At 44.5% G+C, this 23,803-nt stretch overlaps 1 protein-coding gene across 2 annotated transcripts; it reads right to left on the reverse strand.

Annotated features, from left to right (window-relative positions):
* Positions 1 to 3,311: 3,311 nt before the first annotated feature.
* Positions 3,312 to 20,170, reverse strand: LOC135443124 (C-C chemokine receptor type 8-like). 2 transcript variants are annotated; one of them, XM_064703353.1, is made up of 2 exons: positions 20,087 to 20,170; positions 3,312 to 4,902 (listed from the first exon to the last, which is right to left on the reverse strand). In XM_064703353.1, the coding sequence occupies exon 2, from the start codon at positions 4,891 to 4,893 to the stop codon at positions 3,835 to 3,837; it is 1,059 nt and encodes a 352-aa protein (XP_064559423.1). In that variant the 5' UTR covers positions 4,894 to 4,902; positions 20,087 to 20,170; the 3' UTR covers positions 3,312 to 3,834. The 2 variants fall into 2 exon arrangements, with proteins under 2 accessions (XP_064559423.1, XP_064559424.1); XM_064703354.1 differs by lacking the exon at positions 20,087 to 20,170 and adding an exon at positions 7,103 to 7,308 and having other exon boundaries at positions 3,318 to 4,902.
* Between the last annotated feature and the right edge of the window lie 3,633 nt (positions 20,171 to 23,803).

Below are 23,803 nucleotides of genomic sequence, written 5' to 3' on the forward strand. Positions count from 1 at the left end.
TATCTCACTTCTGGGTTAATTTAATAAAGCATTTGGAGTTTGCACTGGATAATGTATTTTGGTTATAACATATTTCTAATTAAGAAGAGCAAAACCCACACAAGGTATGAGGCAGAAGGTGGTGTGAGGTGTGTTTCTGTAGCCAAGGTACTGGTGTAAGGACTACAAATAGTTACAGTGTGTGGCCACGAATGAGCAATGTTATTGATTTTAGCTATTCCAACTATCCTTTATAACTGGAAACTAAATAAGAGAAGGAGGTAATACATACTTCTTACCTGGATCTTTTTAACTCTGATGTCAAGCCCCAGAAATATTATGGAATTTCCTAATGAATGCTGTATCCTGCCACACTGAATTCAGTGGTGGTTCTCAAACATGTGGCAGATTTCTCATAACCCTAATGTGGGGGGTGGGCAAAATGGAGGACATCTGAAATTCAGTCTCACACCTTCTTAAGTTTGGGCTATCCCATGGTAAGTGAAGAGAACTGAGGGACACTGTGAAAGCTCTGAACTTGGCAATCATAGGCTGGAGAAAAGCCAGAAGGAGTCACAAATAGCACCACAATACACATTATATATATGTATTATTTTGCTTTTCTAACTGTCAGTGCTCAGTATTTGCACAGTATTAGTATGCTTCCCTTACTGTAACGGTCTGGGAGGTGTTTTTAAAAATGTGCACATTTTGACAAGAGTAGAGTAAGGTCAGACCTGGATAAGGTTACAGTGCCACAGGCATCAGGCTACAAAAGGACGGAGAGAAACATGAGACAGAAAAGTCAGTGAAACATGTTAGATGAAAATCAATAGCTGAAAATCAATAGATGAAAGCTCAAGCCCTTCAGAACACACAGAGAACACAGTTCAGAACCAAGTGGGGAAGTGTTACTAAATGTGAAAAGTGATATTCAGTAGTTTAACTGGCAATCTGCTATCAACAGTTTCAATAGAGCTTGGTCTCTGGAGGGACAATAATTGCTTTGGATGTGCAACATCTCATTAGAAGATCTGTTCTACAAATGACAATAATTTCCTCTTCTGAACAGTGATCACATTTCTACTAATTTAGTGGAACAAGACTGTGCTATATATTTTGGCATATATATTCACAGTATCACATCAAGCCCCAGGAAATCTAGGTGACATTAACCCCAACTGTGACTTGGTGCTTTTGCAGTGCTATTTGCAGCTGACAACGTCTGAGCACATGAAAATTAACTGATCTGGTTATGAGTTGATTGCAAAATTTCTTTTACCAATTTTGCTGTGTGTCAAAACCTTCAAACAGAGGAAACAGTGAAACTGCTACCTGCTTTATTTCAAGATTATTACACCTGCAGAAAAAAGTAGATTGTTGTTGACAAGTTTCTGCCTTAAAAAAAATGTATAATTGAAGAAATAGCACTACCAGCTCATTATTATTATTATTATTCTGAGAACGTAGTGTTCTTTTCCAGAACTCTTCTGGTGCGTAAAAGTGCAAAAATTTTTGGACATTTTGAGTGTCTCCATAGATTCTTTCCATCACATATAAGAAGAGCAGCATAAAGTCTTGTGATCCAAACCATTGCAAATAAAATTTCATGTTTACAGAAGAAGCACAATGCTTCTGGATGCTCTGCTGTGTACAGGTGCTTTGAGGCAATGCTGGGTGTGTTTGTGTCTCTGTTTTTTACAACAAAAGGGGCAAAATACCTCCACGTATTATTCCTTTTCACAGCCACATTATACAGAGGAGGAGCCTGCTGAAGGGAAAAGTGTCCTCAGAATCTGCAGTCTGGCTCTGTGAGAGATTGGCTGTTCTTGGGCAGAGGATGTGAGGCTTGGATCTACACTCCTGAATTCTTAAACACCAGTATTTTAAATACAGCAGTGGGGGGGAGAACTCTTCAGTGAGCCCAGCAAAGCACATGTTTTACCCTTTGGTTAAGGCTTCACATATAATTTGGGCTAAATTCTGCTACTGCACTTACACACACAGAGCATTATTTTAGTAGAAGCTGCACAAAAAAAAAAAAAAAAAAAAAAAAGGAAAGAAACCAGAGTCTGACCCTTGTCTAGTAACCTAGAGAGACTCTTACTGCTCATTGGGAAAGTGCCAGTGGGTCAGGGCTGGTCAAACAACATTTCCATTACCCCTTCCTCTCAAAATATCAGTTAAAGCAATGTAAGCTCTGTTGCCTGTCCCTTCCTACAGGAAAAATGATGGTAAGTGTCACTGAATATTTTATACAGAAATAATTTCATCCAAACTCCAAAATCTGGCCACAGAGAGAAGATAACCTGACCTGAGATGCTGACCCACGTTTCTTTTCAATCATTAAAGACCCTATGCAGTCCAAAAAGCCCCACAGAAATGCACAGAAAGCTTTGTTTCTAAACAGCAGTTTTTTGAGAAGTAAAAGAATATAATAATTGAGTTGCAGGGCGTTTCTTGTTCATTGGGGAATAAAGCCTAGAAATGTTACTCATGCTATCTATAATAAAATAAAGAAGAATTTTCTATACTATATAGTTAATAGCAAGAATATTTTGGCACCAAGGTTATTTTTTTTCCTTTTTTAATTTTTAGGAAGGATAAAAATATGAAATTATATTTTCAGAAGGAAAGGTAAAATTAGGAAAATATTTAAAATTTTTATTACCTTAAAAAAGAAAATCTTTTACAATATCCAGGCTGGGTTTTCCCTGATTTCGGATGTTCTCTTGATTAACTTTTAAAAATGTGTTTGAAGCAATACTACTTAAATATAAATTATATTTTTTCCCTGTGAATTTTTATTGGGATTTGGAGAACAAAACTTCCTTAGCAGAAAAGTGGAGATAAGACTTGTTTTGCTGAAGAGCTTCAGGGTGCCTCTCAATTCCTTCAGATGCATTTATGTGATACCCACTCAAAAATACACAAACTCAGTTTTCTTATCCTAATCAAGGCTTGCGAGTCATCAGGCAGACTATCAAGAACCAAGACAAAAAGGTGTAGCTAATGTTTATTCGAAGAAAGCATTTTTCAAATGGCAGAAAATTAAGATATTTGGGAAAAGAGAAGGAGCCTGCTTTGCTACAGGTCATTTATGATGGTTACATTTAGCAGCGAGCACAGAAGACACAGATTTGGAGCTCCCACAGCTCCAGAGGTGATGCAGAGCCCCCGCCTGCTCTGAGGACAACGTTTTCAAGTGTAGGAGCCTCCACGAGTGACCAGTATAGGGGACACCTGGAGCCATTGCTTTGTTAGTTTTGGAGGCATCACTACCAGAGGGTGCTCTGGGTGACAGCAGTTCCGAGGATTCCAGGGCTCTGCCCCTGGGCCCATCCCACAACAAGCAGGGCTCTGAGCTGAGGGGGTTTTTCCTCTGGGATCTGAGGGAAAGGGAAAACCGTGACAGTGTCTGAGGTGATTCCCTCTTTGCCGTATGAGGCAATCCCATGCCTGTCCTCTTCCCACTTTTCAGAGGGGTGTCACACACTTGTCCCAGGGATGTAGAGATTCAGCGTCCACAAGGCACAGCATACTTGGGGGTGAGGCAGACGCGACGCTTTTGTCAGAGGAGAAAGTAGATACTAGAGGAAGCAGCCTACTTGCTGAAGTGTATTAAAGGAGCTCCAAAACTTAATTAAAAATTGTTCTGTGGCAATGTATGGTCACCATTTCACAAACACTGGTTCTCTTGGGAAATCGATGTCACAAGTTCTTGTGTGGCAGGTCACAGCGTATCCCAACAGGAGGCACAGCATACTGCACCTCCCAGGGGATGCTGCACACGTGGCACAACCCCCAGGACCACAGCAGACCTTTGGCCAGCCCCTCGCCCCAGCAGAAGGTGGCTCAGGTGTGCTCACAGGACCCCTGCGCTGTCAGGGAGAGCTGGGTGGGTGCCGAGAACGAGTGTGCAGCCCCGGCACCTCCGGCAGGGCTGGAGAGGACGAGGCCACAGGACTGAAGGAATGCTTTGAGATGGCCCTTGAGGGTGACGCCAGCAAAGGCGTAGATGATGGGGTTCAGGCAGCAGTGGATGAAGGAGATAGTTTCTGTCAGCTGCAGGGCCAGCGCTATCTGGGAGCTCGCCTTGCAGTCATTGATGACGTGCAGGCTCTGCAGAGAGTCCAGGAACAGCGCGATGTTGAAAGGAGTCCAGAAAAGGAAGAAGACGATGACAATGATGAAGATCATCTTGATCGCCTTGACCTTGTCACGGTTTTTGCGCTTTTGCAGGTCTCTTAGTATCTGAGTGTAGCAGCAAACAAGGATGCTGAAGGGAATCAAGAGGCCCAGGATATTGGCTGCAAACTGAGAAGCAACTTTCCAGGTATTGTCACCTGGGGGGTACGTGGGGACACACTGCAACGCCTGCTCGACCTCCAGCTCCTGGTTGAACACGACGTTGGGTACAGAAGCCAAGCCAGCCACCAGCCACAGGATCAAGCTGATAACTGTGCCACAAGTGGCTGTCCTTATCCTCGTGGCATGGAGAGCATGGACAATTGCTATGTACCTGTCTACGCTCATGAGGGTTATAAAGAAAATACTGCTATAAAAACCTGTGTAGTAAATGCCAGCCATTATCTTACACATGACATTGCCAAAAACCCACTGGTCTGAAGCATAGTAGGCTTGGAAAGGGAGGGGCAAAACAAAGAGGAGATCAGAGGCTGCGAGGTTCAGCAGGCAGATGTCAGTCATTGTTGTCAGCCTTTTCCTCGTCAGGAGAACCCAGAGGACCAAGGAGTTTCCCAGGAGACAGAAGACAAACACAAGGCAGTAAAGAATTGGCAGAAAGAGGGAATTAAACCTGCGAAAGTTGTTTCCTTCGTTACACGGAGCAGTGTTTTCATCGTATCCGTAGTCATATTCTGTTGTGCCAGTGAATTGGCTGGTGGGATTCATCTTAGATGCCTGTGCAGGAAAGAGAAAGGATTAGAAATGTCTGGCTGTCCTGGCACAGCACTCCCACAGTGCCTTCTGTCTCTGTGTGGGCTGTGTTGAGCCCGTGGGTCAGCCTCCAGGCAGAGGGGGACTACAAAATGCAGTTTTGGTATCAATGGCTGGATGAGAACAGCTCTGCCACCCAAAGGGCTGCCCTGCAGCCTGCTGATTGCTCCTACACATGTGTAAGTGTGTGCTCTGGGATGCTCTCTGTTTTTCCTGAAATTGCTTTAGTGCCAGCGGACCAGCCCCTCACCATTACAATGACAGGGGAAAATTCAGGTCTCTGAATAGCCATAGTGATAAAAAAAAATACAAATCCTGCATCTGACCTAAGGATCTCAATTTTCTTGTGCTCCCTGGGGTGGGGAAGCTTTTTGCCTGCAGCATAAAGACTCTGATAAAAGTGTTTTGCCTGATGAAGCTGTCACCAAGCATCATAACCTTTTTTAGCAGAGCTTATCAGGGCTAGGTACTGGCACAGAGTGCAGAGACATGCAAGCTACTTTTCCATGGGTGGGTCCAGGATTGCATGCAAAAAGCTCTGCAGCAACAAGGAGCTGACAAGACTGCACAGCAACACTTGCAGTGCCAAGCTCTGAGATGCCACCAACCTCCAGGGCAGCTGGTGAGCACCTTGGCTGTGCCTTTTGCCACAGCACAGCAGCTTAGTGCTCCTGCCTGTTCTGTCCAACTTCAGTTTTCTAGCATAGAGAAAACCAAAACATTAGCAGGAGTGGCTCCTCTCTTTCATTTCTGAAGAATTGTAATGAAGGTGGCCTCAAAATAGTAAAATAATCTGACGTGCTCTCCAAGAGTGAGTCAGTGCTTCAGCCAACCTTTTAATTGTTTCAGATGTCAGTTCATGACCCCTATAAAAGCAGATTGGGTTTCCAGACTTGAGTGTTCACATTTTAAGAAGTGATGGTTATTTCAAAAGAGTTTGGCTTTTCACTGCTAAGACATTTGAAAGCTTAGGCTGTGCTGCACCCCTGTTGCACCTGCTTACAGGCAGATCACATCTTGAAAGAGCTTCAAAGACCCAGAATTTCTCGGAAGAAAGAATAATTTGTAATAATCATTGCTGTTAAGATGAAGCAATAACATAAATGGAGGTGATTAACTCTATAGAAGTAGATTATGTGCTCTCCTGAATTAAAGATTGCTGCCTGGAGATACAAAAAAAGAGAGAACAGTGAAAACTCATTGTACTGACAGGAAGAAATCACAATTCACCCCTTCTTGCCTGGCTGTGCCACCTGTGGAGGGAACAGAGCAATCTGTATGTACAGCCCAGAGGAGTGCCAGTGTCCCTCCTCTGCTCCAGGTATGGATGCTGCTCATGCCTCACTGACCTGCCTCAGCTGTCCTTGGGGCACCACAACTGTTTCAATTGTTAAGCACAATGAAGGGAAAACTGTTACAAGTACAGCATTCAACCCCACAGAATTCCGTGTTCAGAAATAACAAATAATGAGAGAAAAGCAGTGCTGCAACTGCAATTACACATTGACAGTGTAATCCTCTACTATATTGAACTCTTAGCTATAGCTAAGACATCTGCATTATTAATTTTAACTTTACATAAAGCATAAATCTTCAAATATTTAGTTGGTGAGCGACTAGATAATGTGACTCTTCTTGCTGCAACAGATAAAGGTAGAAAATATTTCCTGCTAAAGCTTTTGATGTGTGAAACTGATACACCGTGACTGAGCGATGCAGCACTGGCTCCCGCTTCTTAATTGTCTGCCAAGCACCTCTTAAAAGCAGTGCATAGATCCAACTACCAAAACTAAAAAATAGTCAAAAAATAATTAATATTGTGTTATAGATAATAGATCTGTAAACATGTAGATGGATATGTAGAGATACATAAATCAAGATTTGTAGCTAAAAAGCATCTACTCCCAGCAAAATTCAAGTGTTTTTCCTGGGCTCAACAGAGACTGGAGATGCTCTACTTCAGACCATCCTTACACCATTACACCACAGCTCCCAACCAGGCCATGACATTTTCCATTCCCCCCCCCTCTCCACATCACTCAGCAGAACAGTCCAAGTGAAAAAGCAATTTCATGGAAGGTACCAAGGGAGAGGCGGCTGCTGCAGGTCCCCTGGTTGCCACAGTCAGCCCAGGAGCAGCACTATGAATATGGATGGACTTTACCTCTGATAGCAGGAGGACTCTCCTCTCTCAGATGGCCCTGGCCCCCTTCTCCTTGTACCCTGCTGCCTGGGCTCAGGGCTTTCCAGAAGGTTTACTTGGTTTACTTGGCTTTCACTTTGCTTGCGCAGAGAGCTGAGATTCTGTGATATGTTGCTGTCGAATGGGCAGCTGCCAGACACAGGATAGGCTTGGGGGCAAATAGAAGACTTTGTATCTTTGGTAAACAGGAAAAGAGTGAGGGGGGTATCAGGCACCTTCTGCAAAAAAAAAATATCAAATACCTCTCTTCTTTAACACGGTAATGGGTAGCACTCGTTTGAACGTGTTTGCTAAACCTCACTTCTTCACAGCCTCACCTAGAGTTAAGTGAAAAATTTAAAAGTTCACATGTCTCCATCACAGGAAACACCCTAATAAATTTGCAGCTTTTTTCAGAAGCTGATATATAACTATAATAGTTTTAATTTGGATTGTTTTAGTTTTTCATTTCCTTCAGCTAGTAGCAACTTGTATCCTGCAGTCTGTTTAAATCCCTCCCCATTAAAACCTCATCAGTATTTTAAGCAAAACAAGAACTCAAAGCTACTGATATCCCTTAGCCATAGTTTTCTAATCAGTTCTTATTTAGTGGGGGTATTTCTGTTTCTTTGCTTGGGTTTTTTCCAAGTTTATTTTAGTTACTTGAGGATGGAAAAGGACAAAATATTGAAACAAAGACAGGCTTGATATTTTGTATTTTATTCAATTGCTTTGAATTACTTATGTTTAGTTGAACACTAAAATTGTACATTGTGGTGCTTTATACGTCAGACAGATGATACAATTTTTATCCATTAATCTCAACAGGCACAATTTTCCTGACTTTTAAGAGGACAAGGAATACCAGAGGTTCACTCAAGAGGTCCAAAACAAGTATGTGGCAGATCCAAAACACCATTTTTTAATGAAGTTATTTGCAGGTTCTTTGGTTGCAGTCCCAGTCCAAAGTACCTTTACAGGTCACTGATTGTTGTTGCACAAGTGAGTAGTGAAAGAGTCTCAAAGAGAAAAAAAAAGTAAATACTGCAGGCAGAAAGAAAAAGAAAAGTGAGAAAACAGGCTGGAGGATTAAAAGGAATAAAAACAGTCTGGAGGATAAAAAGAGTAACTTAATGAAGGACCTGGCACTAGTTGGTAGCACAGTCAGAAAACACCTGTCCCATGAAGTATTCAACATATTAACAGTGACCAGGGCACCATCCTGCCTCCAAGTACCCAGCTGGTCTTATTACACAAGAGAGACCAGCTCCTCTTATTCTGTTTATATTTTTTTCAGAACTACTTTTTGAAAATTGTTACAACTGAGATTTATTTTATTGTATTGTATAGATATTAGTTATATTATTAATAATATGTCAATAGTATGTCCTGGTGCTATAGACACACAGTATGACATAATGTAGCTTTATTCAATTTAGGTTTATTTATATTTGTTTAGAAATCAATAAAGTCAGCTTTCATTATTTCTTAGGAACAAAACATTAATAAATTAAGGATGCCTCCGATTTTTTGCAATAGTTTGGTTGATAAGTCATTAATACATACAAAAAATAAAACAATAGTTTGACATGAAACCAATAAAGGAATAAAACATTTCGTCATTTTTGAACATTAGTACATATTCTAAAATTGAAAAAATCTTGAATTTTTTCTTGAGTTATTTTCTGCTGCACAAGTTATGATCTTGCAAAAAGATTTCAGTTCATTCAAAATCCATATTTTTAATTTGGAAATTTCCCAGCTGTGTACTTTTACCAGGTACAATTCTGCACAGTCAGGCAAAGAGAGGCATAAAGCTGGGAGAGGCAGTAGGGGAATGCTCCGTAAGTTGGAGAAAACTGGAGCAAGCAAGAAGATTACCTAAAAGGTGAGGAAAAGAGCTTGAACTCAAGAGAACAAAAGCTAAAGCAGGCCTGGTGACTGATATGGCTGGAGGATGGCTGCACTGGCTGCTGTACTTTGGGCACACCAAGGCACATGGATAACAACTTGGAGATTGATAAGAAGAGTGAGGGAAAAATTGTGGTAGTGCCAGTGTTTTGGAGAAAATAGTAGAATTTTGGAGTCTGATGCAACATTTCCAAGAGTAGCTCTGCTATCTTTTGGGCAGTGATATACTGTTGCAGAATGAGGCCTTTGTCGGGGATGAGCCATTTGTCGGTGAGGGGAGACTCAGACACTCAATATGAGTTATAAGCAAGTTCTGTTTATTGAAGAGAGCATCAGACACTTATACAGCAAGTAATAAGCTTATGAATATTCTGTAAGCCAAGCGATCTATTGGTTAAACTGTACCATCATCTCTTCCTCATTCCTTTGGGCCTACATTCTCTATTTCCCACGTCCCTCTGTCCACTTGTTATCACACCCAGCTAGGCCCAAGGGCATGCTATCTTGCAGGTGCAAAAGCTCAAACCAGCTGTGTTCGGTACTTTCCCAGCTCCTGGTCAGCTGACAAGCGAATGTCTACGTGACCTCTTTCATGTAGCCATTTCTCCACAATATACAACTGTGAGATCCTGGCCTACCTGGCTTTCAGGAAGGTTTATGTTCCTGCAACTGCTTCCGTTCCTGACAAAACCACCAGTTGTTGGTGGTTGGTGTTCCTAACACTCAGCCAGAACCTGAGGTTTTCTCAGCAGAGAAAGGGAATTCATGAAAGGAGGAAGAGGATGTCATTAGTCAAAAGCAGTGAAAGGAATGGAGTAGAGATGAGTTTAGGAAAGGTGCTGGTTCTGACTGGCAGGTGCAAGGGTGTATGGGAGGTAAAACCCAGAAGAGTGGGCTTGAGAACTGAGGAGAATATAATTATGATGTTGGCTGAAATGGAGATAATTACAATGATGGAAACTAATAGGAGATGGAGATGCCTATGCTGAGGGACAGGAAAAACCCACAAACAGATTTTAGTCTTCTTTCCACGCTGAGTCCAACTGGCTCTCCTACAGGCAATCCAAGAGGGACATGGGCAGACAGAGCCCTGCTGGGCTGAAGGGCAGTAGAGATAAATAACCAGCAATATGTTCACAGACGTGGGGTGCTGCAAGATGCAGGTGTGCTGAACTTCCCTTGACAGCTCAGAGGGAGATAGCCGGTGGAGGGAGGAGGAGAGGTACACATTTCCAATTTCCTTCACATCAGCTGTGAGCCAGGCTGCACTGACTTGTATCCTTCCCAGCACATTTTCAGTCTGTGAGCAGCAAACACCAAGGCCCTGAGTTACACAGGGGCTACACAGTCAGACCTGAATTTTCTGCCAAGCCAGCACACAGCCCCTTGTAGTTCACGTGAGGAGGATAACAAAGAAAGTGTGGTAAACCAGCAAGAGTGGTAAGCTAGGAACAGAGAAGATAAAGGTCATCTACACTCAAAAGTGCTAAACCCTGGCGGAAAGAGGTGCAGAGAGGCTGCAAGGTGGCAGGACAGGCAGTGCAAGGGCTCAGTGTGGTAAAGCAAGATCATGGAAGGGATATGTTTGTTTCATACAGACAAGCCAGTGAAGACATGGCCAGGGGAAAAGAGGATTTTCTCACGATAAAAGACTACAGCCATATGGTAGCAATATTTACTCCTTAGGCTCAAGTGAGTTTGCTGCTGGGGCACTGGGGCTGTGGAACAGGCTTGCTGTGGGAGGAGAAACAGTCAGCTGGTGTAAAATGGTCCTTGGTTAAATGTCTGAAGGGGATGCATGACCCAGGGGTCTCATAGCCAGGGATAGGATAGCAGGCACCAGGCAATCCCTCCCAGGGCCTCAGGATGTTCCCAAGGTGCTGGATGGGAGCTTAGGAGCAAGTTCTCAAATCTGTTTGTTAAGAACCTAGCCAAAATCCACCCCAGAGCTTCCTTCTCCAGGAGCCCTGACTGTAGCCCTGAGGTGTCCCTCCAGCTCAATTTTAGCTGGTCCCTAATACCAGGCCTAGTGAATACTCTCTATACTCCTGTGGGATTTCCTGTGGGAAAGAAATACCTCACAGCAAAACAGAGACAACTGGCTGTGGGTATCTCTGGTGCTCCAGTCTAGGGCCATTTTGGGTCCATGCACCCCTCAGTACTGTGGGTACCAGAGCAAAGGAGGAGCAAAATGGCATCACCGCTTTGTGAAAAGGCTGATGCAGGCAGTCCCCATTCAAGTTTAAAAACATAGCAACAATATCGCTGTGTGAGGAGCTTTCTGTTTTGTCTGCTCGTGTTTTGGCAGTGGCTGACAGGGTCAGCCTGCAGCAGCCACCACAGCCCCAGACAGATGGCAGGGCTGGGGAGTCTCCAGAGTCTGTGCACCACACTGCCCACACTTCCCTTCCAGCTGCCACCACAGCCATTCCTTTATTTGCACTAGAAGCTGCAGTCTCTGCTGGTTTATCTTCTGTCACAAGAGCTGCTTCAGTGTGGGAAAAACTCCCATGCAATCCTTCATATAGCTGAAGACACTGTCAGCCCAAAAGTGATCAGCACATTGGAGTAATGCAGACTTCCATTCCTCCAAACTACTAGAAGCCCCAGGGTCAGGGAAGCGACACTTCACTGCAGCCCTGTGTTACATGGAAAGACTGTGGCAAATGCTGCAACCAAAAGGAACCTTGCTGTGAGACAAACAGCATGGCCACATCTCCAGCTCCTACAGCCAGAAATGTTCACTGCAGTGGAGACATCCCATGCACACCAGCTCAGCCTCTGGCATCAGTCCCAGAGGGTTTCCTTATCCTGCCATCCCTGCAGCTCCTCAGCCTGGGGGTGATGGTCAGCTGAGCTGCTGCAAAACTGCTATGCTGCTCTTGTAGGAACTTCTCCTTCTTTCTGCAGATGGTCTAGATGAATGGAGTTCGAACACAGAGAAGAAACTGTAGTTGCCACAGAAGACACCACCAGCAAGAGCTTGATTTGGCCTCAGGAGTGCAGGCTGCAAGCCCTGGTATTGTTCTTGTTGTTCGCCAAGGTGGATGGGAGGCACCTTTCTGCTAGCAGCTATTAGGGAAACTATGGCAAAGAAAGCAGAGTGGGAGAGCCTGCCTGGTAGGGTATTTCCCAAGAAAAGGCTAAGTATTTCCTGGATCTGCTTGCTGTCACAGCACCCGTGTAGAAAGAGAAGGACGTGTTCACCTCAATGTGATGCTCAGCTTCCACCTGTCTCAGAGCTGTGGTAAGCAGCCAAGTCAGGTGCTGTTATCCAAGAAGATCACTTTCCTCTGCCTTTGCTCAACAGCAAAACAAAATAAGTTTCTTAGTCAAAAGGAACTTTTCTTATCCTTTTGATTAAGAAACTTATTTTATTTTATCCCTTTCATATCCACACTCATCTTACTTCTCAGAAGTCTTGCTGTCTCATACTGAAAGAGGGAAGAGATTACTTAGTTCAGCAGAGGAAAACAAACAGGATTAACTGCAACAGGGGTTTATGGGATGTTCAGAGATGCTGGGTTGTTCAGCTGAAATGCCTTGCAAAATACCAGCAGTCATCACTGTTAGTGAGAAAAATTATGAGGACAGCTCAGTTTTGCAGGAGAAGGTAGCAGTGGGGAGTCAGGCTGAGCATGCTCTCTGCAGCATGGGAGCAGCTTGGCAAGTAGCGTTTTGATGACTGTCCCACCCCAGGTTCCTCTTCCTGGCCATGTCTCTGTCCCAATAAACCTCTCTGCTGCCTGTATGGACCAGCAATTGCCCTTCCCCAGTTGCAGCACCCTCAGAGAATCCCCTTCACACCTCTTCCATAGGGCAGCAGGGGTGGGCAAGGGGCACACTGAGCCCTGGGTGTCCAGGGCTGGCACTCACCTATGAGGTACAAGAAGAAATGCAACACAGGAGTTATGTTTTGAGGAATCCTTGCCTGCTTTAGTTATTTTCACAATGTTTGGGTCTATCAGCATCAGCTATCAACACACCATCTTAGCATGACCGCATTATCTTAATGAAAATTCATTTCATCAGACCACTGCCAGTGTAGAGGTAAAAATCTGTCATATGGCAGAATGGTTCGCTTCCTTTTCTTGAGGAGAATAACATAATTGTATGCCCATGCACAAAGAGGGGGGTGTGGGGGGTCAGACTTTGTGACCAGGTAAAATTCTGAGTGATGTTTTTTTTGACATAAAAAAGTCTATTTTTGTTGACTAAAATATCTCTGAAAGTGCCAACTTTGGGGGAACGATTTTCCCTCTCCAAATCAAAAGAAAAAGGAAGAACAATTAAAATACTTTATTCTGAGAAGACCCAGACAGAACATTGCCATTTTTCATTTTCAAAAGTGTCATTTTCAAATATAGCATTTTGCTTTATAAATAACCTCTTCTTTTAACCCTTCTTTCTCAAAAACTTCAAAGCTTCAAAAACTTTCCAGTTGAACTAGGATGATTCTGTTCTGCTGAGAGCAGGCAGAAATTTTCATTTTTCTTCTCAGCTTGATCAGCAAAAAAAATTGACACCCTCCACTAAAATGTGGATTTGTATTGCTGTAACAAAGTGCTTGTGTATGCAGACTTGTACAAATGTGCACCAGAAAAACCTACTGGGCATTGTTCTGGCTCTCCCCCCTGCAGCAGATGCTCAGTGCAATAAAAAAGGGAGAGAGAATCCTCCAAAAACTGTGGCTGAGTTTGTGTAGGACAAGCAGCTGGAGGTGCTTGGTGAGGTCTGGACCAGCCCACTCTGCTCCAAGCTCTGCTTTTGGCTGCCAGCCCCATAGCCACAAGGATTATGGCTGTGACAGCTGCAGCCTTGCACAATCGTTTGGTTTCACCCTCGCAGAAATCAGTGCATTGCAAAACTCCCAGCACAGTAACTCATTCACAGCAGTGTCAGCAGCGAGGGGAATTTTCTCACCCAAGCGTTATGACAGGGTAATTGTGGGACACAAAGGAGTAAACAAATACATCTCTTGCATATGGAGTCTTTGAGAACAAAAATCTTCTCCATCTCTCCTTTACTTGATAGTTTTTTTCTTACCATGGAGCACTTAGGTTTTTAAACCTTTGCTGTCCCAAGTTTTGGTTCAGCAGTTCACAGGTACTTCCAAGATTTGCATCTGACAGGGCTTTGGCTGAGGGTGGAGAGCAGAGAAGGCTGCAAGCAAGAATCAATTAAAACAGAGAAAGCACAGAAGACAGGGCTGCACGGGACACTGGGTGATCGTGGAGTCTGTCCCCTGTCTTCAAGGCAGGGGCAGTGTCCCACTGTCCCTCTGTTATTCTTGCTATGCTCTTGTTCCACCTGTTCCTAGAGCTCCTGCTTTCCCCCAGCCTCTCCTGATGAACCATCCTAGTGCTTCTCCAGATCTACTCATGGTAAATTTGTCTTCATCCAGAACAGTTCTGGTATAATTTGAGCCAGTTATTTACCTTAGCCATGGAGGAACAATTGCTTCTAGCTATTATAAAATATTACAAGACAACATTTTTCTTCAGTCTTAACAGCTCACACTTAATGGTTTTTTCCTCTGAAGTCAAGCTTTCTAAACTGCTAATTGTAGTTTCTGTTCTTTAATGACTGTCCAATTTTTCTTAGTCTTTTTTTTGCATTGCAGTGCCCCAAACTGCCAAAGCAGACTGGAAGAGTCGTCTGTCAGCTGTTTTCTTCTGCAGTCAGGTAGCACTGATGATTCACAGTTCTTTTGTGCTGGATTTCAGCACCCAGATGCTTTCCCCAGAAGTGCTGCCTTCCCCAGAAGTGCTGCCTTCCCCATGCTGTGTCTGTGGCCTCAGCTGACCCTCCCATGGGGAGAAGTGGTGACTTGTCTTTAATGCACTGCAGCCCATTGCTGCCAGGCTTTCCATCTATCAAGGGCAATTTAAGCAGTCATCCTGTCCCCCAGTACATTTGTATCCCTTCCCAATATGATGGCATGTGTAAAAGTAGCAAAATTGTGCACCAGAGGTTCATCCAGAGCAGCAAAGTGCAGGAAATGCTGGTTTGTGCAAGGGCAGGGTGCAGTCCTGGATGCAGGATCCTTCTGGGCAGCTCTCCTGTCCAGTGGCAAGCACTCAGGAGTTTGTCTGAGCACTTGTGCACCCACACAAAGGCTGTTTGAGGTGCTCAGAAAGCTTGCTAGCTCTGAGGCATGGGACACCACTGCTTTGCCAGGTGGCATGAGCCTGTAACTGAGGCTGATTTGACATAGCTGAGTCTTGGCAAATCTATATCAGCCCCTACTCTTTTTATTTTCCTGCAGCCTGCTTATTCCTTCTAGTGCTTCCCAGCAAATGTAATTGCACTGACTGGCACATAATTCCTTCTCTGGCATAAGCTGATGGATTCTCAAGGGTCCCTGTGCTGACTGGCTGCCCAGAGCTCACCACCACACCTTGCCACTGGCTGCACTGTCTCATATTTTCCGAGACCCCTGTTGTTGGAAGGAAGGAATGAATCTGACTCCATGTTCTTAGAAGGCTAATGTATTATTTTATGATACTATGTTATATAAAAGAATACTAAACTATACTAAAGGATACAGAAAGGATAATTACAGAAGGCTAGAAGATAAAACTGAAAAACTTGTGACTCTCTCCTCCAGTCTGACGCAACTTGGCCATCATTGGCCAATAAGTAAAAATAATTCACATGTTAGATAAACAATCTCCAACCACATCCTGAAGCATCAAAACACGGGAGAAGCAGATGAAATAATATTGTTTTCCTTTTTCTCCAAGACTTCTCAGCTTCTCTGGGCAAGGAGATTTTTCAGAAAATATGACGGTGACAGCACTGGCTCAGAGCAAAGGTGGCCAACCAGGCACCAGCACCACAGCTGGGTGGCCCTGCACCAGTAGCACCAGTTGCAGCTGCCCCACCCTGCGCAGCCCAGCCAGGGCACAGCTCTGGTCCCAGCACTGAGGCAGGCAGTGCCTGTCAGAAACCACCAAAAAGCCCAAGTGGCTGTGCCACTTCTGCCTCTCAAGTGGCCTCAGACCATGCCAGCCCAGTGGCTGTGAGGGGCCAAGAGGCTTCAGGGTGGGAAACTCCCCATATGGGTACCATGGCCTGTGTCTGTCTCCATTTATGCTGCAGGAACCTCCTCTGGGAGAAACTCCTGATGATTATCAGATTTTTAAAGGAAAAAGATAAAACACATGAAATCATGCTCCTAAAATGGGGAAGTCTGTGTAGTTTAAAACTGGGTTGATAACTCAGGAGCCCTGGATTCAAACGTGCACCCTGCCACTGGTAGGCTTCTCTCAGCACAAAAGCATCATGCACTGAAATGTGGTCATCTGGCATTTCCCATCTTGACCACGGTGGCTACAATCTCAAATCTGTGTGGCATTGTCAGGCCTCTGCCCTGGCCAGGGGCACGAAAAGAGGCTTTCTGGGGTAGCACACACCTAAGCTGCTGCTGTTTGAGCAGAGGTGTGAGGAGAGCTTGGCAACACCACTGATAAATCTTTATTTGAGTTGCTGGTAAACAGGAAGCTGATGAAGAGCTTTACTATTTTTCTTACTTTCTTAGGTTCTTTTGGTCTGATTTTCATAGCTATTCTTCTTCACTTACTTCATCTCAGGAAACACATTTTTTCTGCCAACTCTCACAGGAAATGTGCAAGATACCAAGTGCTGAAAACCTCAAGGTTCGCTCAGCCCTCTCTACAAGAGGTGATGAGTCAAAGGGCCTGGCAACATCAGAATGTCTTTGGCAAAAGCTGGAAGTGTAAGGGTCCAGCTCACAATGATAAACATAAGGCTAAAAGAGTTTGACAATGCAGAATGCAGACACTTACTCACTTTTGAGCTGTGTTCAACCTGTGGGGGCTTTTCACCAAATCAGGGAGAGAATCTCAGACCTTTCTGGCCAGGACATCCAGGGGCAAAGGTCTCTAGCGAGGTGTGGCACCACGCTCTTGGGAACTCCTTTTCCACACCAAAGACCCACCCTGCTGTCCACACCAGGCACGCCCGTCAACCACACCATTGCAAGCAAAACAAGCACAAATCCTGCCGTGCTGGATTCACGAGCCAGAGTTGGTGGGGAGAGGGAAGGCCTTTGCTCTTAGTGTCCGCACACGCCACGAGCAAGCAGGGCAGACTGTTCTACTGTGCATCAGATACCCCTGTCTTGTCTTAAGCTGAAGGCAGCAGTGCAGGTACAAAACCTGTAGGGATCAGTGCTCACTATGTTTAAACTCTCTCCTGATCCTGCACAAGAGAACAAGCAAATAATGGAACCCCACATTGAGCCCTTGACAAGCCTTGAGCCATGTCAAGTCTTGCCAGCAGCAGCCTGGGGCTGCAAATGTGACTTTGGCTGACCATGTACTGACAGAAAGGAGTTTGCTTTTTGCAGTCACCTTCTTACCTGCTGCTCACCACGGCAGTGAGGAAGATCCTGAAATCTAGATAGGGTAAAACAGATTCTTACCACCTACACCATCCTCCTCTCCTGTGGGCTGGGGATGGTCACGCACAGCCCAATGAAGATAATAGATACAGCCTAAAAATGTTCAAAAAATAACAAATCCAGCAAGAAGCTGGGTTAAATGAGAGAAGGACGAGTCACTTTCCGGTATGCAGATGTGTAGGTAAGGTTTCCTTTTTGATATCAAACTGCAGCTTTATTTTTTTCTGGTGTGGGTTTCAAATGAGTGGGATAAAGCAGAAGAACTTTTCCACTGCATAGTGAAAATCTCATTTTTCCTTTCACAAAACACAGCTTGGTTTTTTTTGCTGACTCTTCTGATAAGCTCAAATAATTCCAAGGACCAATAATTCAAGACGTCCTACGTTGTAAGTTGGTGGGCGGGAGAGTAAAAGGTCAAAAGTTTCATTAACCTTTTGAGGGTCTTTCTGAGCAGGACCTAACTCAAGACCAGACCCAATTCATAGACAAGAAAAATGGTAATGCATCCATATTTCTTGGACAGAGCAAAGGACATCTGAGAAATCCTAAAGTCACGAGTTGAGTAACAGTGCTGGGCACTGTTAGAAGAAAAAGAAGGCTCTTGATTTAATCTCAAATGATGCTCAAAACAAAAAGAAAAAACAAATTAGTGGTTTGGATGTTTAAGTTTCCTTAATCCAAAATGCTGTCTGCTTGCTTTACCTTTTTTCTATCAAATATGTGCAAAGTGAGTGATTCCAAACTTGGAAAACTCTTTAAAGAAAACTCTTCAGCTTTCTTTAAAGAAAAGCCCAACATGCAGGTGGGAGTAGTCAGCATTGGGAAACCTTTGTACCTCACTTTGTCAGTGAGAGTTGCCATAAACTGGATAAAGTAAACTTGTTTTTTTAACTATTCAGGACTTTTATCAGCAAAATGGGTCTGAAGATGTAGCAAACCAACTCTTGTTTGTTCCCGCTATGGCTCATTTCAGCTTGGAAAATTTAAAGCAAATTTAAAACAGAAGTTCTTCTCTGTAACATAATAAAATACATCCTCAGTCCAAGGCAACAAAGTGAGATCACATTATTAAAAAAAAAAGTCACAACATTTTGGGGTTTTCTTTGCCCTTTGAAATGTGAATTGGTGTTGTGATAAGACATCAAACAGCAACTGACCACATAAACCAAGGGAGGTTAACTCATAATGTACATCCCGGTAAGGCATGCTATTCAAGAGTATGAGTGTGCTCCCATCATGATTTCATTTATGCTCTTGCCATTTAGGTTGGTATGAAACACACCTCTTTGCACAAAATAAGGAAGTGACTGCTCAGGAAAATTACACATTGGTCTCCAGAATCTCTAGAAACCTGTGACAAAATAGCATCATTAAATCACTGGGATTGTTAAAAATTCAGCCCTGGCAATATCTGCAAGTCTGACATCCAGTCTTGCTTTTAATGCAAAGTTGGTTTTTGGTTAAACTTATGTCTAGAATCCTAAGCTGTGGTCTGTCTTAAGGTGCTGGTGGCTAACAAGATCACACAAATGGCCTTCAGGTACAGCACAACCCTACCAGAAACAGCATTTAGCACCTTCTATCCTGATGATCCCAAGGGTATTTGGTGATCCTCCAAGAAACTCTTTGGGAAAAAAAAAAAATCACACAACCAATACGAAAATAATGGAGGAACTTTGAAGGGATTTGGGATTCAGAGAGGTTGGTCTAGCAAAACAGCAATAGCTCCTGTTAGCACTGCTCCAGCTTCAGCGTGTCTGTACTCTCCTGGAGCATTCCAAGGGGCACAGCAGGGAGCTCAGCCTGGTCTGGCTGAAAATCAATCTTATTCAAAAAGCAAGAGTATCCAATCTTCCAGGAAACAAAAAGTTTTCAGCAGCATCAGCAACGTGACTGACTCACTGTGCGGTGCAGTGAGCCCACAGACTCTGGGGCTGAAGCAGCTGGGCAGGCAGCTGCTTCCTGATGCTGCCCTGACATCCCACTGTGGCTTCTTCGTGGCCGCTGGGTGCACATTGCACCGCAAGGAGGAGGCTTACCTGTGGTGTGACAACAGAGGGCAGGGAATTGCTGCATGCAGAAAGAAAATCCTGCCTGCCATAAAAAGCAGCCAACTCTGCTGGCAGTGAGGGATACATAGGTCTTACACTTCACTTGAAGTGTTTTCAGAGAGCTACACAGGAGAGAAAAGATCAGCCCTTTGGCCATTACCAAAGAACACACAGCTGAAAACCTGAGCTGAAAGCATCCCCAGCATGCTTGTGTTTCACATCCTGGCACAATAGGAACTGGATTACCAAAGGTGAGAAGGTGCTGCAGAGCTGACAGATGCACCAGCCTATCCATAGCCATGGGTGCAAAACTAGAGGGATCAGCCAGGGAAGAAGTGACAAACTTTCAACATAGCCTCTTCCAAGACAGTACAAGGATAGCTGCAGGAGCAGCAATTAGTCTTCCCAGAGTCCAAAGAAACAACAGAGGAGGGTCAGAAAGAAAACAACAGGCTGTCCTAAAGATCAAATACTACCACGGGTCAGCCGCCTTGTAGCAAAGTGTCAGGGTTTGGGAAAGTTTTCCTCAGTGCTTGGTAGGTAAAGCAAATTGCCATGCCTTTGATCATTACCTACCTCTCAGCTTGGCTTTGCTTCAGTGCCTTCCTCCTCCTCCTCCTCCTCAGCTGACAGCGTGTGCTGTAGCAGGACCTGTGCAGGAGCCCGTGCAGGAGCAGCTCTCAGTGCTGTGGTGTGCTCAGCAGTTGCTGGCTCCTGAGGCTGTAGGGATGCCCAGATGGAGATGGAAGCTGGCATGGAGACAGCACTGGCTGCCTTTGGGCATTGAGGTTCCCCCCCTAAGCAAACAGTCAGACATAGTCCAGTTTTCTGGAAAGAGTGTTTCTGTATGTTCCAATATATGTGAGCTGTTGTCTCCCTGGCAGCTGCAGCTGTTACCCAGCTTCTCTGTCTCTAATTGTGAATGTGGTCCTAGAGTGCCTACAGATTTCATGGTACGTGATTAAAACAGGCAAAATGCTCCATGTTGGAGCAATGCCAGAATAGGAAGCACGGTGTGAGTTCCTCAGTTCAGACAGCTACTTGTTAGGGGGTTTTACGCTTGCACAGCCTCTTTCCCTGTGTCACATCTACTCTGAGCAGTCCTTTCATGTCTGCTGGACCCCACCGCAGGACATCAGGGGCAGCCTCCAGCACAGGATGGCAAGGGCTATAAAGGCACTCAGGGAAGAGCCATAGGAGAAATACAGACAGCTGTATGGCACCTGTTCTGAGGCTCACCAGCCCGTGGCACAATGCAGCCTGGTTCTGCCTCTGCTGCCCACAGCCCTCCAGCAAGAGACATCTCCACAATACAGGGTGACAGTCCATTGATTGCAGCCATTCCTGTGCCAGCTCCTCACTCCTGCATGCAGCTGCTTGCCTGCCCTTGGTAGCACGCGTTCAGCAATGGAGCACAAGCCTGTGGCATGCTGAGGGGAGATCCAGGGAGGCCACAGGCAGCCAGGGACAGGGCAAAATGGTTGGTGCAGCACTGAGAAGGAAATGGAATGCAGGCAATGAGGATGAACATCTTGCCAAACTTCTTTTTTTGTGCTCTCAGATGCTCCAGTGTCTCTTCCTCTTCTGCTGCACCACATTGACCCAAGGAATCAAGCTCTGCTACCTCCATCGCCAGCTGGGTGTGGAGCTCTAATTCTGCAACTAGCTAACCCTTAACTTTACCTGCTGTAAGCAGAGAGCAGGATCTGGGCCCCCAGCCTGCAGCTGGTTCCCCTTTGTGCAAAGCCAGTTTGGCTGCGTGCCCCAGCTGCCACTTTTGGCAAGTCCACGTCTGCCACTTTTGGCATGTGCACAAGCAGCTGCGCAGCTGTCTGCCTCTGCAGACCAGCCTTCTGCTCTGCTGCCAGCTCTTGTCAGTTCCTCCTCACATGGCCTCCAGAAAACAGGGCAAAACCACCAAAACGCACATAATTTCTCCCACTGCCCTGTAGCTCTCCAAATCTGTGTGGGCAAAGTACTGTGAGGATCAGACCTGCTCATCAGAGGGCAGGGAACCTGAGCCAGGTCATGGTAACCAAGGGTGCAGCCAAACTCCCCCATCCACCTTAGCCCAAGTTCTTTGTCTTCCTCCCTTGTACCTCACTCTCAACTGCTCATTCTGCAGGGTTATTTTTTGACACCCTTAAGACATGCTGTTTTCTCAAAAAAAGAAAAAAAAAAAAAGCTGAGGTGTCTCAGGAAGAGAAGAATAGGGAAATCTTTACAGGAGTTTTTCCATCTGGGGACAGTTTCAGCTCACAGCCCCAAAAAACAACAGGATATGGGGGCTCCGACACTGATCCCGGTGGTCCAAATTAACTAAAGAAGGAACAGATGGGACAACCTGGGTCAGCTACAGCAAAACTTGTGCTCTAGCATTATTCTTGTTTTGGAGAGTTTTCCAGAGAGCTAACAAAACTAGTTTTCTGAGGTAATGCAGCTGGATTGGGAACCAGATACTGGACTGAGGTCCTGACTCCAAAACCCACACTATTTAAATACCCTGACTGTTCACCATCATGCATTAGACCCTGATTGTCATCATGGGGCTGTTTGTGTTGTGGCACACAGTGCAACAAGGAGCAGAGGTTGCAATACAACTTGCGGGAAAAAGAGGGCCAGAGCTAAAATTGCAAGAGGAGCACTGGGAAGAGGAAGATGCATGAAGGTCCAGATTGTCCCTGCCTAGATTTTTCCCTGCCTGATTTTAATTTTTCAAGAGTAAAATTAAGAATAAATATTTTTAATCATTATGATGGCTCCAATTCCACAGCAGAATGCCAGTTCACCCTTGCATATTTCTCCTTCCTTTTCATTTTTCATTTTTCCCAATGCAGCTCAGCAGGACAGTGACCCACAGGGCCAAATTTAGTCCCACAAGTGCAATGCCTCTGACAACAGCAGGGATACTGCGCAAAGCGCTGGCTGAGGTGCTCCAGAGGTGTTTCATACTGACTTCCGTAAAAGTGCAGGAAGTAAACAGAAAGATACCAGTCCCTGCTCCAGGAACACGTGGTGGTGCTTTGACTAAGTTTCTAGGAAAGATGAGTATGGTGTTTTGTCTTCAAGGCAGTTTAAAAGCAAGTTTTAGAGAAACCTGCATACAAAAGATTCTACTCAAGCTGAGGTAAATGTGGCTTATGTTAATTTCACTTGCTTTGATGCTAGAAAGGCACAAAGCTGCTGCAGAAATACGTAAATAGACAGAACTGGACTTAAACTGAAATTTTATTTGCATGGTTTTGTAGTGCTTTAGCTAGATCAGCTCATGAACATCAATTTTGTGCATGGTCAAACAAAGCTTCCTAGCTTCTTTTCCCAGCATCTCAAATGCCTCCCTCACTTCTGCTAAAGCAACAAAATGGGGTGCTCAGTCATTGCTGACAAAGGTTTTGAACTCACTTTCCTTTGAACCTGTTAAAGGTGTGCCACCTGACTTTTGCACAGCTGCATCAGAGGTGTGAGCATATATTTCATCTCACCAGGGGATGCAAACCCTGCCCTAGGGTTGGCCAAGACCGGTCTTTGGAGTGTTGCAGAAGCTGTTTTGGTGATGTTTTCTTCAGGAAACTTTGGTTTTGGCTTTATTTTTGGCTGGCTCCTTGTAGCAGGAGATGTAAACCTGCTGCCATTTTAAGGAGTTTTCCAAGCTTGCTCACTCTCTGCCTCAGCTCTACTGTGATTGAGAATTCTGGTTTTAGTAGGTGAAGTCCCTGACTCCCTGGGGTCAATGCTTTCCTCAGCTCTGAAGTGAAAATAAAACTCAGAAGTTTAACAAACATGTTTTCTTCAAAGTGTTCGTTTGAGGTGGAGAGATATTAAGGTAAATCTACACTCAGGTAAACCACTTCCGCAATTAGTCATATTTCCTTTTCCAGGTATCAGAAGATCTCCACACTAAGCTGTAGAGCACTTCAGGAAAACCAGAACAGTCAAATCTGTCATTTGCCATGACACAGGCAGTGTTTCCCCATCTTTTTTGCCCATATTTAAATTTCTGAATTTCCTTTACATCTTATAAGGATATACAAGCCAGGGTGCAAATTTTGTCACTTTTCCTCTTCCAACATTAAAAAAGGCTAGACATTGCTCTTTCAGCATAAAAGAACACAGTTATACCCTGTTGCTCTGACACCTCCAGGGACAGATTTATAAAATCCTAGATGAAGGTTTGAAACAAAAATACCTTAATTTCAAATTGTGGTTTGTCTGCATTACAAATTCAGACCTGTCACTAGAGGTAACTAGAAGTTCACATCAAGTATTTAATCAATATGTTTAAACTCTCCTCCT

Source organism: Zonotrichia leucophrys, chromosome 2 (genome assembly GCF_028769735.1).
Source record: "Zonotrichia leucophrys gambelii isolate GWCS_2022_RI chromosome 2, RI_Zleu_2.0, whole genome shotgun sequence".
NCBI classification, from domain to species: Eukaryota; Metazoa; Chordata; class Aves; order Passeriformes; family Passerellidae; genus Zonotrichia; species Zonotrichia leucophrys.

Bases quoted from the DNA above. Each gene is read 5' to 3' on its own strand.
- LOC135443124 (XM_064703353.1), bottom strand. From the start codon at position 4,893: ATGAATCCCACCAGCCAATTCACTGGCACAACAGAATATGACTACGGA.